This window comes from Coffea eugenioides, chromosome 1 (assembly GCF_003713205.1).
Source record: "Coffea eugenioides isolate CCC68of chromosome 1, Ceug_1.0, whole genome shotgun sequence".
Taxonomy (NCBI): domain Eukaryota; kingdom Viridiplantae; phylum Streptophyta; class Magnoliopsida; order Gentianales; family Rubiaceae; genus Coffea; species Coffea eugenioides.
In genome coordinates, this window is record NC_040035.1 from 18,274,044 (window position 1) to 18,294,103 (window position 20,060).

Genomic DNA, 20,060 nt, shown 5'->3' on the forward strand with positions numbered 1-20,060 from the left:
TCGATTTGACCAAAAAACCAGATCAAAGGTGACGTTTTGGGAAGATTCAAAGGCAAGCAAGTAGCTATCAGCTGGAGTAAATGAGGCATAAAATCCATGATTCATCAATACAAATACAACCAAAAGTATCCACATTCTACCTCCCACAGTTAGTATCTTTAACACCCCTAAAAATCAGATTCACCACAAAGAAGAATAGAGAAGAAAAAAGGGAAATTCCCACTTGCTGGATTGCTTGACATGAAACTTTCAAATTCAGCAATTACCCACCAACGGTAGGTGCCCACAAGAGCAGCAAAAAATGGATGATTCTAATTCCTCGGATCATAGTTCCTAAGTGTGCTGCAAAAGTACCCAAACTAACCAAAATTCCCCACAAAATTCCAAAACTCAGCAAAACATGAGCTGAGCCACCAAATTGAGAGACAAACAATTATCTCAAACAGCCACAATATCCCAACCACAAGCTCAATTCAGAAACCAATGCCAAGATCTATCCAGAAATTCCTCTTCCCCACAAATATCACTAATTACTAACTAAAGAAAGCTGCTTTAAACAAGAACATGTCAGAAAAATATGTTCCTGGTTCAGAAATGGACCATAGTCCAGCATAATTACAAGTGTTTGAATAGGATATAGAAGAATGAAGTTGAAAACTCTTGTCACTAACCTGACCCAGCAAAGATGACCTCAATACCACCATTAAAATGCAATCCTAGAGGCTGGAGCCTTTTACAGCAAATTGCAACAGCTTTTTCCAGGCTGTTGATTAGGCTATCATTTTAAACAGAGGAAAGAGCAAAAGAATTGGACCCACAAGCAAAACCTCTGAACCTTATACCACACACGACACACTCAAAAAACAAGTTTTCTAGACATTTATCCTACACATTAGCATGTCATTAACCAGCGGCCAGCCTGCTCACACAATAGTCATACATTCGGCAAATGAAAGAAAAAGGCTTTAAAATATAAACATACTCCACAATTCATAATAAGTTACGTCTCATAACAAGGTCCAAATTATGAGCTAATCTAGATTTAGAAACATAAATCTTCAAAGCTTTGGCAAGTCAAATTCTTTGATTGTCTTGGCTTCCTACAAAAAGCATAGAGGTAAAAACACAAAAAAAGTTACATAACTTCCCAAAAGAATAAATTAACTTATACTCAATAACTCAAATATAGAAGTTTGGTAGTAAAACAATAAAGCTGACCTTCATCTTCTTTTTGATGCCGTGAAGATTCCTACACCAATCTCCTGCGCACATCAATACTTGAACTGTCTCGGGGTGAAGTGCTGCTCGATAGGTGTCAATTACTCTAGTTCCGGCACTAAAAGTGGCCTCCGATGCAACTGCAGTTATCGGAATGGCCAATATATCGCTAGCCATTCGAGAAAGTACTGGATATGAGATTCGATTTATTTTCCACCACCCCAAACAATCAAATTCATCGAGATCTTCTCCAATCTTTTGGCGAGGCTTGTCTAAATAATCAATCAATTCTGACTTATGAGGTTCGCTAGTCTCGACTTCATCACAATATTGATCAAAATCACCCCATCTAGTCTTCTTGGTCGCATTTGTTCCTTGCCTTTGGGAAGAGCTAGAAGCCATTGGCCCTCCTGTTGGATTCGCCGCTAGAGCAACATACTCATCATATAACTCAAATAGCACTCGGCGAATGGTGGAAATGTTATGAGAAGCCTCTGAAGGTAGATACATTTGAGGGTAGGTGAAGTCCACAACCCTCATTTTCTGTCTTGGATCTAAAATGGCAGCCACGGCCAATATCAAATTACATTCACCCCAATACTTGTCAAACTTAGTTTTCATCCTTCGAACCATGGCCCGAATGAAGGGGTCTTCATCATTGACTCGAGCATCCAGCACTTTTTTTATCTTCACCAACTCTTGAAGGAAAAGATTGCTCGTAGGATAATCTGAACCAGAAATTATATGTGTGCACTCCCAAAATTTTTCCAAGACCGAACAAACCTTTTCAGCTTTTTTCCAATCCTCAGCAGATGGGCAAAAATCGTAACTTTGCTCTCTATCTTGAAAACGGGGAAAAACATCCTTAAATTTGATGGCACAATTCAGCATCTCAAATGTGGCATTCCATCTTGTCTTACAATCGTAAAGCAACTTTTTTCCTGGTATATGGAGTTGTTGCGCAATTTCAGCAAACATCAATGCACGCCCCTCTGATCGATTCACAAATTCCACGGAATCCCTAATGGCTTTGGTGATGTCCACAATCTCAGAAATGCCATCTTGAACTACAAGGTTCAAGATGTGTGCACAGCATCGAACATGGAACAATTTTCCATCACAAAGAAGCTTTTTGGACCTGGAGATGTCATCTCTTAATATTCTAATAGCTACATCATTGTTCGAGGCATTATCAACTGATATGCTGTAAATTTTGTGCTCAATGCCCCACTCTTTTGCACTTTTAAAAATTGAAGATGCTATCTCAACTCCTCGGTGAGGCGGTGGTATATGTACAAAACTCAAGACTCACTTTTGTAGTTTCCAATCAGAATCAATCGAATGCCCGGTGATGACCATGTACTCGATCTTTTGATTTTTCGACTTCCAAAGATCGGTTGTGATGCTCACTCTTTCCACATTTTTCAACTTGTTCCTCAACTTATTTTTTTCAAGCTCATATACTTGCATACAATCATTTTTTGCTGTTGCTCGAGAGATTTTCTTCCACTCTGGCACCGCTCGTTTCATCATAAGATTGAAGCCTTCTTCTTCTAATATGGTGAATGGATGCTCATGCATTAGCACCCAATGTGCAGCTGCCTCTCTAACTTTCTCCATGTCAAACTTTGCGCTCAAGGGTGGCAAAGTCGGAAAAGAATCATCAGCTAGCTGGAAATTTAATTTTGTTTGCTGCTCAGCCTTTCTAATGCTTGCTTTTCGGGCTGAACATCTATTCCGATGTCTCCACATGCTACTTGTTTGCTTTGACTTGCCTCTTGACAGCTTTTTCTTGCAATGCTTGCAAATGGCATAATTCAATCCATTTTCCTCAACTTCGTCAAAATCATCCCAAGCCTCAGATGTTTTATTTCTTTTAGGGATCTGGAATTCATCTTCAGCTTCAGTCACTTCCCGCGTGTCTCCTCCTATTTGACCAGTTGGTTCTTCTTCTTCTTCTTGTTCTTCAAGAGCAAATACTTGAACTCCAGCTGTTGTTGTATCATTACTTATGAAAACAGGGGTATCCAACGTGAATGGAGTAGTTGAATCATGAGCAGATGATCGCGGGATAGAAGATACCTCGGGAGGACTAATTGCCATACCTACAATTTACCCATAAAGTGAATATAAACATTCATTAGTACCAGCATATCACTTAAAAAAAACTGCCCAACATATTATACATTTAGCTTACCAACTCCTTCGACATTGCATTCTAATCTTGAGCAACTCGTTGAATGTCTAGTGCCACTTTGCATTTTCTTGACAAAGATTCTGCCCGACTAGATTCAGAAGACATGAAGGTAGTAAGACATCCAAAACAGCAAAGTGTGGTCTAAGAAGGAGCAGAAAAAGAAAAAGAATAAGCATGTGAGGTTGCTCAAATCCGAATTTGGGCAAATTCATCACACCTAGTTGGTCAAATCATAACACAAAGGATTTTGAAGTCAGTCTTAGCAATACAATGTACTACTATATTAGGCAAAATTCTTTTTTGTTTGTTGGTTAATTAGTTATTAATGTGCCATCACATAATTAAGTTAATCTTGTTATTCAAGATTACCAGCTATTTTGCTTCTTTTTCAAGAATTTTAATTTAATAAACGTGTAATTGCACAAGATTGATTATGCTAATATTTGAAAAATTCCGTAAATTATCCTAAATTTGCATCACATTGGATACACTGGGGACCATATATATTTAATTTGCTCCTGTCAAAATTTTAGGGACCAAAACTGCACATGTGCTAAATATTGACAAGAAGATTTGCTCATGCCAAAACTTTAAGAACTAAAATCATATGGCTAGGGATTAAACATTATGGACTAAAAGTACATTTCTCCCAATAACTCATATTAAGTAATTAATACAAGGCAATATCCTTCTTCGTGTCAATTCATACAAACGAATAATTTACATTATCAGTGATTGTAAAACAAATAGCATAACAAGTACGACGAACACATGAGATTGAATTTAAGTAGAACCCCACCTGTACAAGATTAATTTACGTATATCTTACGGCGAGCTGGCAAACATTAAAAAAGAAAACAGGCTTTATAATTATCAAATGCTGATAATCAGTTACTATATGCAGGATAAAGTTAAACAATCCAGTGTACCTTCTTCCGTTCTAACTCCAAGTTAAATTGCTTGTGATCAGGAAGGAATTACCGAAACAATGTCCAGAAATAGTTGTAATGCATTACATGCAGGGATTCGAATTAACTCCTGCGTTTTGGACGAAATATAAGCATGCATGAATTAGTTTCTATTGCTTAATTTTCCAACTTGTATCAATTTATTAATTCAACAGTTCATATCTAAAAGGATCTTTTTTGAACTAGAATTTGGCAAATTCTAGTAAAATTTTATCAATCCAAAAGTCGATTATGCAAATCATGGAAGCAGAACACATGCAAGTCACCAGCATATTAGAAACTTATTTAGGAGTTGGAAGAGTGATAAATGAACATCGCCAATGATATAGCAAATGGTGTCCATTATCCAGTAAAAGGAAAAAGAAAAGCCAAAGAGATATAGCGTCCTCAGGCTCTACTTCCCAACTGTCTTCATTAAAATTGTGTAAAACGTCTACTAATGATGGCTGATATTAAAATATGTCGTCATCATAACTTCTCAGCTCCAAGCTTTAATAGATGAAGAGGTGTAAAAATTAATAATGGAACTTAATAGGATTTATCAGCTCAGCCACAGTAGGGTAATAAAATCTATACTGCGTAGTTGTAATTTGTAAAATAACTAGAAGCTACTACAAATTAATGAGTTCAAATAGTTACAAAAACTCCGATTTGCAATTTGCCCACCTTCAAGATCTGTGGGAGTTCACATACTCCGCCTAGAAGAGGACTGCAACAAGGACACAGAATCCTAAGACATTTTCCTACATACAGCACAATATTGAATTCAAAAACTGTTGCCTGTTAGATATGGCTCCAATTGAACTAAGCTCGACAATGACTAATCAAGAAGCCCTGATTCGGACTCCATCAGAAGGTTTTCATTTTTCTTCGATTTTAGTATTTTTTTAGTTCATTAGTAGGTTGTTTGATAGAAGTTGTGAAGCACCGAGGCATAATCCAAGAAATTTCGACAAAGCAAATCATCAACCAAAGGATACCAGAAGAGCTGCGGTGAAAATTACCAAGACACCAACTTTAACATTAGAGCAGAGATAGACATACCAGTAACCAGATGCGATGGAAATGGCGATGGAGTCTCACAGATGCGGCGAGCAACGGCGTCGGCGACGAACGAGAGACTGAGAGTAACGGAGTGAGGGTGTAGATCTAAATCAGTCAGAGTCAGTGGCTGCCGGCTGGTAAAGTGAATTTTTTTGCGAGGCTTTCTTCGAACAGAGAAGAAAGTCGAACAGAGAAGGAAGAAAAGACCTTTTTTTTTAGACATTTTTTCTTTTCAGTGCTTTTTACAATTATGTTATTACATTTTTGCCATTATAGGATTTTATTATAAAGAAGGGTATATTGTAAATTCCATATAACTTATACCCATAATGGTCATTTTATAATTATAATAAATATATATTATTTAAATTATAAATATTTTATTTAAATAACTCCGGCTCGTCGAGCTACTCGACGAGCCACGAGCTCGGCAAATGTGACTCGAAACTCGACTCGATTTGCTATCGAGCTACTCGAAACTCGGCTCGAACTCGGTCAACTCGAGTTCGAGCCGAGTTGTTGACCGAGCTACTCGCGAGTAGCTCGGCTCGCGTACATCCCTACTGATGGCCATAGGAAACTTTCCTATGAAAAATTTTTAACACCAATCTTTGCTCACTTTAAGATTCCTTTCACTAGGGTGTCACCAAAAAAGGGTGCATCCACTGTCTTTTCAAAAACTTACTTTGAAAGAAAAAATCTCAGGTTTTTTTATGGTAAATGGTGCTACAAGAAAACTGTGTTGGAATCCAGGACAACGAGTCGTCATGAAATCCTTTCACCCCTAGAACTCCTTGAGATCAGTCTCAGTTTGTTTCACCTTTTACCATTCATCCCAGAAAATCACTCACTCAGCCTTCCTCATCCACTCATGAGGTCATTTCCTTACTTGAGGATCTCAAACAACACATCCTACTTCTTGAAGATGGTCTGATGATGACCATATCACCTAAACAACAAGCCACCTTCATTGACAAAAGGAACTTGCTTGTGCCTCCTACCCCTCAAGAAGATGAGAATATACATCAAAAGGAGCCTAGGACTGAGCCAACTGAGCAAACTCCACATACTGAATCCACTCCAGAGGTTCGTGTTTCTAGTTCTCACCCACAAGACAAGGGAAAGGCTCCAGCAAATGAAAACAGTGATGATGATGAGGAAACTGAAGAGGAAGAAGTGGACCCTGCTCAGTTTCGCCTAACAAGGAGGAGGTCCGGATCATCTAAAATCACAATTTAGGCACTTCTAGGCACTTGCACTTTATGTTTAATTCCATTGATTTTTGAATAAACTATCAATTCCATTCAATTCATTTGATCAAATTATTTATCAATTTTATTTTGTCAATTCATTCATTTTAGGACAATTTAGTCGATAAATCATCATTTTCATTCATTTGACCAATTTACCCCTTTTTAGGATGATCCGGTCAATTTTGAATAAATCATCAATTCCATCCAATCCCTTTGACCTGTTTTTTCCCTTTTAGGGTTTAAGTCTAAGATTCACTGAATAAATTAGTCGAGACATGTAATCCTTTTAAGAGTACAAATTTTCACACATCATTTTGTGTGTCGATCAAAACAGGCGATCCATTCGGACTTTGTCCTCATTTTTAGGACAAATGTCCCTTTTTCACTCCAATTGGATAATTTTTATTTTTAATTATTTTTCACTCAATAAGTTGATTGGATCCATCAGGTATTGTATAGTGCCTGCTCTGGAGGATTGCATTTTCATTCTAGGCCTACCCTTGGCACAAAAAGGGTTCCCCCATAGGACATGCATCCGAATCACTGGTAGTGGTAGCGGTGGTCAACCAGTTGGTTGCTGGTAGTGGTAGCGGTGGTCAACCTGAGCCTTTACCTACTAACCAACCTGAACCGCAACCAATACTTTTACCCTATACTCAAACCCCTTTTACCCCGCATTTTGCAAATCCGCATGAAGAAACTTTTATGTATCCCACTCATGGCCTACCCCATACCCAGGCACCCGCTATCCAAACCAATCTTCCTCACCCCCAAATTACCCAAAATTATCCACACATTAGTCCGAATATGCCACTCGAACCTCAGGGACCACATTATTACTCCATCGCTGAGCCATTTAACATGGATACCGCCACCCAAGGGAAAGCAGAAGCTGGGGAGTCATCCGTGTCGATAGATAAGAATTTGCTAAAGCGATTGGATCGGTTTGAGGAGTTCATAAGGAAAAGCCAAGGTTTGAACAAACAAGGAGGTCTGGACTACAACGAGTTGTGCCTATTTCCGGATATGCAATTGCCCATGGGTTTCAAAACGCCCAAGTTTAGCAAGTATGACGGAACGGGCAACCCCAAGACGCATCTTCGAATGTTCGCCAACAAGTTGGGCAAGCCAATAGATGACGAGAATCTACCAGTTCGTTTGTTTCCTGAAAGCTTAGAAGGCGATGCACTGGATTGGTATTCCAATTTGAAGCCCGAGAATATGAGGACATGGATGAACTTATCAACCACTTTTGTAAGGCAATACGAATACAATTGCGAGTTGGCTCCAACGAGGACCACATTGGAGGGAACCAGGAGGAAACCATCCGAGGACCACAAGACATATGCGAAGAGATGGAGGAAATTGGCCGCCAAGGTGGAGCCTCCCATGACTGAAGATGAGATTGTTCGTACGTTCATCAAAGCTCACGACCCGCCCTATTTTGAGGAGATTTTTCACATGATCTGGTGTTCATTTGCAGTAATTATCAATAAGTTAGAGGAATATGACGAATACGTCAAAGCAGAGAAAATTGTCAATGTATCAGCTTTAAAATCACAGTTGGATGCCTTGCAAGGTCAGAGTAATAATGGAAGGGAGCCTCAATGTAAGAAGAAAGAGGAGGAAACTACTTTTATGTGTGGGGCCAAGGACCGTTTTCAAGACCCAGATCCCAACGTTACCACACATATTCATCTCGCTACCCAAACCCACGCCCTGTTTACCATACTACTACCAATCACCCTCGACCTCAGCCAAACTATGCTAGCCCACCTACAATGCCCTCCCTAATATCTCAAAACAATTCTCAAATTCGACTTTGTCTACCTTATAATCCCAGACCTGCTCCACCAAACCAACAGACTTACAACCCTCCTCAAACCAATAAAATACAAAAACCTGGTCGATCTCAAACTTTTACCAACTTAGGCCGACCCATTGACCAACTGTACGAACAGCTCAAGGCTGCCGGTGAAATCAATGACATACCTCCTTCAAACTACTCTCGTCGAGGTCTCTCTGCTGGGTACAACCCTCAAGCCGCTTGTGCCTACCATTCTGGAGCCCCCGGTCACTCGACCAGTAATTGTTGGGTACTAAAACATAAGATCCAGGACATGATCGAAGCAGGAGATATAGTGTTAAGGAAAAGGGAAGAACAAGGACCGAGCATAAGTACGAATCCCTTTCCTGAACACAAGGACACCTTTGAGGCATTTACCCCCCAATGAAGAAATTTGAAAATCCTGGAAATGGCTGAATTAGTGAGATTCCTCCCTCTTGAAGGGAAGTTTCGATAAATTTGGGGAGTTGTTTTGGTTAAAACCAATGAAAATCGTTCATACATGAGCCTTTTGTTTAACTATGTTTTTTGTAAATAGTTTTCAATCAAGTGACTACTAAAGTTTCATACAAGTGATTCATACACGTTTCATGATATTAAGTTTGGTTTTGTCTGGAAATTCAATAAAATGTACAGTTTTATATTGTGACTTATATATTCTTTTCAGATGGCCCAGAATCAAACCGTCTGACCCTTTGGATATCACTGTTCAAAAATTTGATGGCAGCGATCTCACTGTAGACACCAAATTTTTTATTTTTTAACTTTATTGGTTTAATTAATTTAATTTTGCTTTATTTGTTGCAATTCTAGGGTTTTATTTTATTTTATTTTGTTCTAGTTCATTTTATTTTATTATCTATTTATTTTTGTCTTCATACTAAAATTCCAAAAAAACAAAGAGAAATTACGCATGAACGAATGCAGAAACAAAAATTACAGCGCCATTTTTCAACTCCTTTTCCACTTGTTTTCTTTCACTTTTTTTTTGCTCCGTCATATGACCATGGTACAGGCCATATGGCTTCATCCATGAGCTCCAAATGCATGTGAGATAATAGCCATCTAATGGCCTGAAATCATCCGGAAATGCAGAAAGAAAACAACACCGTAGATGCTAGGTTTGATTGTCTATATAAGTTATGAAATGAGAGGAGATTCTGGTGGGGGAGAGTCTGACGGATGAAAGGAGAGTTACGGGAAGGACAGCAAAGAGTGAAAGCTGGTGGCTGAGGATAAGAAAACAAGACTGAGGGAGTAAGGAAAAATGGAGAGCAAGAGCAAGGGGTTGGCGGCTGGGATTGGAGGACAGAACCGAGAGAAAGCCGAACGAGAAAAATCTAAGAAAGGAAAAAAGGTACAACGGCTGGGGTTTGGAAATAGGGAGGAGTGGCGGCTAGGATTAGAAAAAGGAGCAAGGGAGATTGAGAGAGGCTATGGGGTTGCGGGGAAGAGGAACCAGAAACCAAAAAAGTGAAGAGAGAGCCGAGAGGGGGCTGGGCGAGAGAAACGGGAAACTAAGGGAAGAAAAGCGAGCAAGAAAAAGCTGCTGAGAGGCTTCGAGTAGAAAAGAAAAGCATGGGCAAGAGGAAAGGGGATAACAACTCTAAAAGGGCCAAATTGAAGCTCCAAGTCGTGGGTTCGTCAGCGTTTTCCTTTGTGGCGACGAAATTTCTTCGGCTCCATTCTGCACGGCTTTCTTGCTACTCCTTGCGTCCGTCCGGGTTCAGAACACTCTCAGGTAACCATAGTTTCCTCCTTTATTGCTTTAGCGAGTCCCTTTCATGAGAATACAATTCGATGGGACATGAATCTTGAGACATTTTTAGCTGCGGGTTCGGCTTCATGAGCTTTATTGTGTTTGTTATCTTTTTGATGTTTCCATGTCTGCTGTTTTGCTTGTGTTTTTCGCAAGGTTGGTGATGGATTTTAGCAGTAAAGGGTATAGGTTGCACAGTTTGCTAGTTTAGAAACTGATTTGCATAACTTATATGTTTGGTAATGAAAGGATGAAACCCCGAAGATTGCAAATTTTTTTTGCCGAAAACTTGTTTGCTTGAATAATGAATCTCTGTGATTTTTTTTATTGTTCAAGATCATGCCTTTGATGTTCGGTTGAGATGTTAGCTGTGTTCGGATGGAAAATTTACACTTGACGAACATAGCAATTGCATAGAATCGTGGCTGAAAAAATTGCAGCAACCTTCTCTGAATCGCATCTGCATGATTTCGCGTTTAAACATGAGAATTTCATGATCTCAATTTAAGTTTTGTATGGTTTGGACGCTGAATGTTGCTGTTTAACTTGTTTTAGATTAAGGTTTCTTTTCTGGAGTTGTCAATGACTGGTGCATGAACTTGTTAAAACTCCAAAACATCAAGGGAGTTTGCGGCAAGGGCTGCAATAGGAAAATGCAGAAATGTTTTGATGTTTTGCAACTGGTTTTTCTCTGGTTCGCATTTGTTCCAGTAGTTGTTTTCCTTGCATTTCTGTGTAGTCCTGAGGATTACTCAAGAGCTTATTTGAGAGATTTTGGTTTGGTGAGCATTAAGCAAGATTTTAGTTCCTGTTTTCCTTTCTACAAAATGAAGCATAGGCGTGTTTGAGAATTCAGTAATAAAAATCATCAGTTTCATTTGCCTTGTTTCTGGTTTGTTTGAGTCAGAGTTTAGCATGAATGTAGATCATTTCTGATGCATTTTGAGTCTGAAAGTTTGTTGGAAGCTCATGGTATAATATTGCTGAAATTGCCAAGTATTTAGGAGTTGTTCCCTTCAAAACGCAGCAGGGAAAGCTGCTGCATTTTTTATGCTGTGTTTTCTTCTCTTTAGTTGCTAGTTGAGCTTTTGCACTTCAGTTTCATGTTTAATCTTGTGTTGAAGGAAGGAAATGGAAGGTTTGGTGTTGAGTTTGGGCGCTTGGGTTGGAAGGGCACTTGAATCATGTCCAAATGTTTGCTGGAAAATGTATTTCAGTTTTGCCGAATAAAACTTTTATGGTCTTGCTCTTTTGATTGTCATTCCTTTTCGGTCCCAAGCTATGGTGTTTTGTTTAGATAACAATTCCATCATGTTTCTTCTTGGTTTGCTTGCATGAATGCATTTAAATTGAATAAGGAAATGGCATGAACATGGTTGCGGGAAAAGAAATTTGCTGAAGTTATAGAAAAGTTGCAGCAGTTCATTTGTTTGTTTTTGATTGCAGAAGCTTTCTCACCCCACTTTGCATGAATTTGCATGAAAATGTTTCCAAAAATTGGACTTTGGCCCCCCAAGTTTCCCTTCATTTCACTATGACCCAACCAATTGAATAATGTCCTCAATTTGGTCCTTGGCAGCTTTAATTTTACAACTTTATTGCTTGTTTGCTTCAATTAATTACCACGCTTTGTTTAAATTGCACTTAATGCATGAATTTAAGAGTTTTATGACCAAGTGAGCTTGTATTTGCATATTTTCTTTAATTTTCTCAAAATTAGATTGGTGCCCTGACTTTTCTTTGTTTTTGGAGGGTAAATAAATAATTTCACTCCATTAGGGCTCCAACTCAAGGAAGGTATACTCTTCCCTTATTTTCACTTTATTTGACCCTATGTGTCTATGTGATTTATGTGCTTAATTGCATGCCTTTGAATGTTTTCATTTTATTTATTTATTTATTTATCCACTTTATTTGTTTTAATTTCGTATATTTATTTTAATTTAATTTTGTGATTATTTGGGGAGGCAGTTGAATGCCAAGTTGTAATAGTTAGGTATTTATTTTAATTATTTTATTTCATTTCCCCCTTTAGCTTGTAGTAGGCCCCCCTCAAATGTAATAGTTAGGGTTTATATTCGCTTTATTTCTTGTTTGTGTGGTTTGCATGCCTATGTGCTATGTGTTACCGCTTTCTTAGGGCTTGGCATCTAGATATCATGATTATGTGTTATGTGTTTATGTGACACTATGTGTTTACTCGCTTTATTATGCTTTTATGAGGTTATAATTAATTAGTGACGTTATCACACTAGTCCAACGCTAGTTGTGATTCATTTCACGATACCGCACTAGTCCAACGCTAGTTGTGGTTTTCTTGTTCGATTTCTCGCTAGTCCAATGCTAGTGAGAAATATAGAAATATGGGCTAGTCCAACGCTAGACCCTTAGGAGCCCTTCGCGCGTTAAATCATGATTGTGTGATAAAATCACTTCATCTCATGCATATCTTTACTTTCTAGGGCCTCTTTCACCATGTTGCATGACACTTTCCTTATATATGTACACCCCTTCCCCCATATTTTCCCTTATATATATTCCTTACCCCTTTGTATGGAAACATGACATTAGACTTGCATTTCATATAAGCATTAGAACTAGGTTAGTTCATTTGCTTGATTAGATTAGGGAATAACCCCTTGAGTATGGGATATGGACGAGTTTGGCTTTCTAGCATTAGCACGCTCGTATTCCCTCTATTAAAGGGAACATTGAAGTCACGCACATTAGTCCCCCGCACCCGACATGATGCATTCCTTTAGGTCACGTATATTTGTATAATTATTTTTACGTTTTCTTTTCTTAGAGTCTCATATTTTTTCATTATTTGTGACCTCTTCAAAGAGTCTTTATTGGGCGTCACAATTAATGTGACTGGTACCAAGTGAGCTTTGAAGAGAAATTTTGCCCCCCGATACCCCCTAGGTCTAGGGTTTGCATTCATATAGTACATCCAAATGTGATAAATCTTTAGGTTAAAATAAGAAAATCTTTGATTAAATCGCGCAACTAGTCTTGGCTAGGTTGACAGGGTGCCTTGGACCTCGTCCTTGCCTTCCCTCCCATCAAACGTGACTCCCAAACACTTTCTCTGATTTTTGTAGACTTAGGAGTCGTTTAAAAGGGTTTTTCTATAATTTTACTTAAAATTTATTTTTTAAGGTGACTTGGTACACCTTAACTCAATACCAAGTGGCGACTCCATTTTTCATTCAAAAACCCTTTTTAAACTATATTTTAGGTCAAATCGTCGCATTTTCATGTCCCATTTAGACCCGTGTTTTTTCATTTGCTTTTAAATCAAAAATCCTTTTTCAAATAAAAAATCAATCCAAAATTCACTTTTTAAACCATTTATTTTTATTTGCTAAAAATGGGGCGCAACAGTTGGCGACTCCACTGGGGAGTTAGAGAGTCCGAGCAAATTTGATTTAGTCCATCTTTTTCTTCTTTTAACCTTTCCATATATCGCATTTGGATGTTTAAGGTTGCATTTTTCCTTTTTAGGGTTTTGCATTTCGCGCGTATCAACTCACTCCCTCACACATTTGCGTACGATTGATTTGATGGATGAATGGTTTATCTATGTGATCCCGCGATTTGCATTGCATTTAGGTGAGGGACATTACCCTAGAGCCTCGCGTTGGTTCTTGATCCCTCCCCTCCAAACGAGCACTAGCATATGTGCATACGTTTTAATTTTTCACCCCTCATTTATTTTTCTTTTAGTGGCTTGTCACGCCACTCCACCCTATTAGGATTTTAGGCGACTCACTTGGACTTGTGATCACGACACGATGTGTGCGTAGCATGATCCGAGGGGTCACTCAATCTTCCATTTTAAGCTTTGGGTTCATAGCCTTTAGCTTTTAATTGAAGGTTGAGGATTTTCGATAGATTCACTCATGACATGTAGCCGTGACACGATGTGTGCGTAGCAATGTCTGGGGAATCGCTCGAGCCACCGACAAAGAACCTTGGGATTGATGACCCTTGGTTTCCAAGTTTGAAGGCTCGGGGACCTAAAACCTATCGAGTCTAGATGCATTAGTGAGCCCCAACCGCATGCATCCATGATAGTTTACCTAGGGTAGAGTCTGCCTTACCCTATTAGGGACACTATTCACGAGGGGAGGGATCCAACCCCTCTTTTCTTTGTATTGCTTTATCTCTTTATGTTGTTTTGCTACAATGTGTTATGTGTATTTATCTGATTGAACTAACCTTTCTTGGTTTTTGTCTCCATTGCATTCACCAGCCCTAGAAAATAAGAGTCCTGGCATGGTACTCTCTAGGAGCCTACCTTATTTGATATGACACGTTTAAATTCAATGTTTCGCATTTGCAGCATGAATACGTTTCATTTTAGGCTCACCCTGGCATACAAAAGGGGGTTCCCTTTAGGTCACGTTCCATTTGTGTACTGCATATTTACGCCCTTTGATAAAATGGCATCATGCATAAACCCTAGAAGGGGAATGCCATTTAGGGGATCCCGTGTTAGGAATAAACTGCCCTGTGTCTCGGATATTTAATCCAAGGAGACTTGCACGTTTATATTTTTGTACCGTCCAAAGGGGTAGTGCACAACGTAAGGTAGGATCCGGTCCTTTCCATGACCCTGGGGCGATCTTTGTACATTAGAATATGGGCATCTAACAATCATCTTTTGGCCATTTTAAGCAAAATTGGTAAAAATTTCCTTACTTAAAGGACATTAACCTGAAGAAATTCGTAAATAATTTCTCATTTTTGAGATGGTAAACTTATTGAGGCCAAATCTTGATTGTAGGAGGCTCATAGGCTAATGCATCGCAATGCATTTTTGAAACTACCAAAGGGGAGATAATTCCATCGATTTTTGAATAAACCATCAATTCCATTCAATTCATTTGATCAAATTATTTATCAATTTCATTTTGTCAGTTCATTCATTTTAGAACAATTTAGTCAATAAATCATCAATTCCATTCAATCCACTGGACCATTTTATTCATCAATTTCATCCAGTCCATTTTATCAATTTGTTCATCTTTAGGGCAACCTAGTTGATTTTGAATTTGACTAGTTTACCCATTTTAGGGCAATCTAGTCGATTTTGAATAGATCACCAATTTCATTCAATTCATTTGATTAGTTTACCCATTCTTAGGGCAATCTTATCGATTTTGAATAAATCATCAATTTTGTCCGATCCATTTGACCAGTTTACCTATTTTAGGGCAATTCGGTCGATTTTGAATAAATCATCATTTCACTCGATCTATTTGATCAATTGATTTCATTCAATTCATTTGATTAATTTAATTCATTTTTAGGGTTATCCATTCAATTTTGAATAAATAATCAAATTTCATTCAATGCATTTGACCATTTTGCCCTTTTTAATGTAATCTAGTCAATTTTGAATAAATCATCAATTTCATCCTATTCTCTTGATCCGCTTATTCCTTTTTAGGGTGTAAGTCTAAAGTTCACTGGATAAATTAGTCGAGACATTGCAATCCTTTCAAGAGTAGGCTCTTTCTCACATCATCTTATGTGTCGATCAAAACAAGCAATCCATTCGGACTTCGTCCTCATTTTTTAGGACAAACGTCTCTTCTCACTCCAATTGGCCAAAATTTTCAAATCATTTTTCACCCAATCAGTTGATCGGATTCATCAGGTATTGTATGGTGCCTACCCTAGATGATTGCATTTTTATGCTAGGCCTACCCTTGGCATAAAAGGGCTCCCCCATAGGACATGCATACCGAGCTTTTATTCTTACTTACTGACTCGGGGTATTTTTCCTTTTATTTTTTCCCCTTCCCCTGCATTAATAAAAATGTTTCAATAAGGTGAAAATATTTTTCTATATCTGATAACAATTTTGATCCGATAAAGTTTGAAAGGTAATACTTGATTCTTGGGCAGACCCTGCAATGAAAACATGAAGGATCTATTTGGAAGCGCTAGGCTAAAGCCTCTAAGAGTCTTCATCATTATTTGTCAAAGAAAAGAAAATTCTGTTCCGAAAAAGAGGCAAACAAGTGTGTATATGTGGAGATCTTCAGAAGTCTTTCTCTTCTCATTTGTAGAAATTTTGTTTCAAACTTTTTCAGCAATAAAGTTTTTATTTATACAATTGTTGATTTGTATATAATAATGTATATTTCATTCTTTTTTGGCTATTTGAGGGATTTCATGATGAATTTTAAGAAATAAGACTGAATTGAGATTTTTTTCAACCTCTAGCCTGAAAAATTCACAAGTGTATGCTTTCTAAAATCCTTACAATAAGACCCAATGAGATACCTTTTTCTCCTTCATTGTACAATTCCTATTTTTGCCCACCTCTATTTAACCCCAAAATAAAAATCAGTCACATTGATTGATAAATTGTAATTTGGGGCAACTTTTGCTTGAAAATGTTCATTGTGTCTAATCTAGTTCAATCCACATCTAAGTGAAAGCAAAAATGTGCATTATTCTTATTTGTTTTGAAAACTTGGAATGATACTTTAAACATTCGTTTCTCTATCTATACAGATTATTATCATTTGCTCTCCTATTTGAGCCTGAAAAGAATAATTTCGTTTCAAATAAGAGTCTTGATGATCACTACCCCATATTGGAAGATTTTCAAATATCAAAAGGGGAATAGGTTCTCAATGAGTATTTTGTTACTTTGGTTGTCATGAGGTGTAAGAATGATACTTTGGCTATCGTTTCTACAACCTAAACACTATTTATCCCTTGCATCCTTATTTGAGCTAAAATGGGTGGTTCTTTTCAAAGTACCTACGATCGCACCCCCACATTGGGGAGGGAGATTGGAGAATTTTCCAGAAAGGAGAAAAGCAAAAATCCTAAAACTAAAAGAAAAGAGGGAATCACAAATTGGAGAAGTTTGATTCCACTTGGGTTTCAATTTTGGGGAAAAAAAAAGAAGAGAAAAGAAAAGGAAGAGTTTTGTCCGCGCGAATCGCCTATGTTTCACAGATATGGATGAACAAGGGTCTTCCTCAGTCAGTTAATTCAGATACATGCAAGAAATTTCGCATTAATGAAAGTTTCCTTTCAGAGTTATTGTAAGGAACGGAATAAAAGTCAGGCCCTCTTCTTTTCCAATCAAACATTCTATCCCTAGTTATCCCTTTTGAACCTTCAGAATAAAATACTTCATTTGACAACCCCTGAGAATTGCAAACCCCACACTGGGGCAAGTTTGAGTTGAAAAGGAAAAAGTTTCAAGAATGTGAAAAAATGATAATCAAAAGACAAAAGAAGAAAAGAGAACCTCAGTTCAAAAATAAACTGGGGCAAATTTTGTGAAAGTTCAAAAGAATGGCAGAAGGCCGAAAAATCAAAAGAAGAAAGAAAATGAAAGAGAAAAGCCTCAATTGAGCATAAATTGGGGCAAATTCTGATTTAGCCCTAAAATAGGGTTGGCGCAACAATGCGGTCTCGGATTCTTCAAACCGCTTTTGAAATCCGCTTTCAAGCCTTAACTTTTCTAAGCACCCCACCAGACCCCATTACAAAAGCCGAAAGTCCTGACTTATGTTCTTTGCAATGGCCCTGTCAAGAAAATTTCTGATGCCAGAAAATTTTTTAGCTGTATTTCTGAATTGCTTGGGTATGGGGTTGACACTGCTCACCATGTGAAAACCCACCAGGTTGAGAAAAGGGAAAAGAAGCAAAAAGCAATGCAAGAATAGTAAATGCAAGGGAAAAATTCGACGCTGAAGTCCCTGGTGAATGATGAGAAAAATGCAAACAAAGTCCGAGATCTTTGAGTGCGAAATGAGAGCAATTTTGGAAAAATGCGATCTTCGGTGCAACGTCCTTGAAAGACTTATTCTTTAACTATCGTTTTCAAGCCACATTACAAGCTCATAAAGTCCATCGCTGACTTATCCTTCATGACAACCCAAAGTGAGGATTATGCTCGTAAGAAATCCATCAATCATTTGTGATCATAAGGGTATAACCAGTTTTCACATGTTTAGCTATCGTTTCTGCCCATACGTTACAAGCCTAAAAGCTTATATGTTGACTAAGTTTTCTTAAGAAATGAGGATGACAAACTATTTGCTTTCACTAAGATGTGGTATTGAAGGGATTACATACCAGTTGGCACAAGAATAAGACAAATCTTGACCTCCCATTTCCTTTAGCCACTGCCAAATCGGAAATAACACCCACTTGATTGGTCCTGAAAGATGAGCCAACAAGAAATGGTGACCCGTTACCCTGAGCACCGATGCTAAAAGTGAGGAAGAAATCTTCTTGAATTTGGTGTTACTCTAAGGGATTCATCATGAAATTTTTGTATGAGTTCAAACTTGACGTTTAAATTTCTTGACATTGTATATATGATTATTTTCTAAATTTTAGAAAGTACGGTTTCTCTTTGTTCAAATAAATGGGGAATCATCTGAACAAATTTTTACAATCAAAGAAGCCCACACTGGGGCAAATTTTTTCGTAATACATTTGAGGTTTTCGTCCAAGAATCAAATAATACATTTTTCGAATCAACCACGTTGCTTTTTTCATGAAATTTAAGTGCATGTCATACTTTGGTAAGCCCCCTGTGCAGGTATTTATAGCTGAAATCGACGAAAGAGCATCTGGTGATGTGGAAGGCCGATGCCAAAGAAAGAAAAGAAAAAAGGGACAATGGCCCTACACTAGGGCAAAATTATTTTTGAAAAGATTCTCTCGAACAAAAAATCAAACAAAAAAAAACAAACAAAAACAAAAAAATCAAATTTAATTTCTTGTGGGTGAAGTTTCAGCGTATGCCGCGCACCCTTCTATCCCCTCCCTTTCTTGACAATCACACTTAATTTCTTGACTAATTGGATGGCAGGACTGGGTCTTATCCCACTGACCATTCCTAAAGATCACGTTGGGTCTGGATTTAGTGCTGCCAACATCACAACATCACGTTGGGCCTGGATTTTGTGCCGCCAACATCACAAACATCACGTTGGGCCTGGATTTTGTGCCGCCAACTTCACAAACATCATGTTGGGTTTGGATTTTGTACCACCAATTAAGGCAGGCTCGGGTTTAATCCCACTGACCAATTCATCACACTGGAGCAAATTTTTGGATAATTTTTCGAGCAAGTCTTATACTGTTTCTTCATACATACCAGCATTTCTTTTATACTGTCACTAGCCGTTGGGTCAGTCCCACTAGTGCGCATTTCTTTTATTCTGCCACTAGCCGTTGGGTCAGTCCCACTAGTGAGCCTTTCATTTCACTGCCACTGAACATGGGTCAGTCCCACCAGTGAGCACTTCATTTGCATTGCCGCTAAATATGGGTCAGTCCCATTAGCGTGCATTTCATCATTATTGCCACTAGCCATTGGGTCAGTCCCACTAGTGAGTCTTTCATTTCACTGCCACTGAACATGGGTCAGTCCCACCAGTGAGCACTTCATTTGCATTGCCGCTAAACATGGATCAGTCCCACTAGCGTGCATTTTCACTACCACTAGCCGTTGGGTCAGTCCCACTAGTGAGCATTTTATTTTCACTGCCACTAGCCGTTGGGTTAGTCCCACTAGTGCGCATTTCTTTTATTCTGCCACTAGCCGTTGGGTCAGTCCCACTAGTGAGCATTTCATTTTTTTCACTGCCACTAGTCGTTGGGTCAGTCCCACTATTGCGCATTTCTTTTATTCTGTCACTAGCCGTTGGGTCAGTCCCACTAGTGAGCATTTCATTTTGCACCGCCACTAGCCGTTGGGTAAGTCCCACTAGTGAGCATT

The 20,060-nt window shown here is 38.4% G+C and overlaps 1 protein-coding gene across 1 annotated transcript; it reads right to left on the reverse strand.

Annotated features, from left to right (window-relative positions):
• Positions 1-1,336: 1,336 nt before the first annotated feature.
• LOC113768660 (zinc finger BED domain-containing protein RICESLEEPER 2-like) lies at positions 1,337-3,321 on the reverse strand. Its single transcript, XM_027313109.1, has 3 exons — positions 2,531-3,321; positions 1,439-2,422; positions 1,337-1,358 (listed from the first exon to the last, which is right to left on the reverse strand). The coding sequence occupies exons 1-3, from the start codon at positions 3,319-3,321 to the stop codon at positions 1,337-1,339; spliced, it is 1,797 nt and encodes a 598-aa protein (XP_027168910.1).
• Between the last annotated feature and the right edge of the window lie 16,739 nt (positions 3,322-20,060).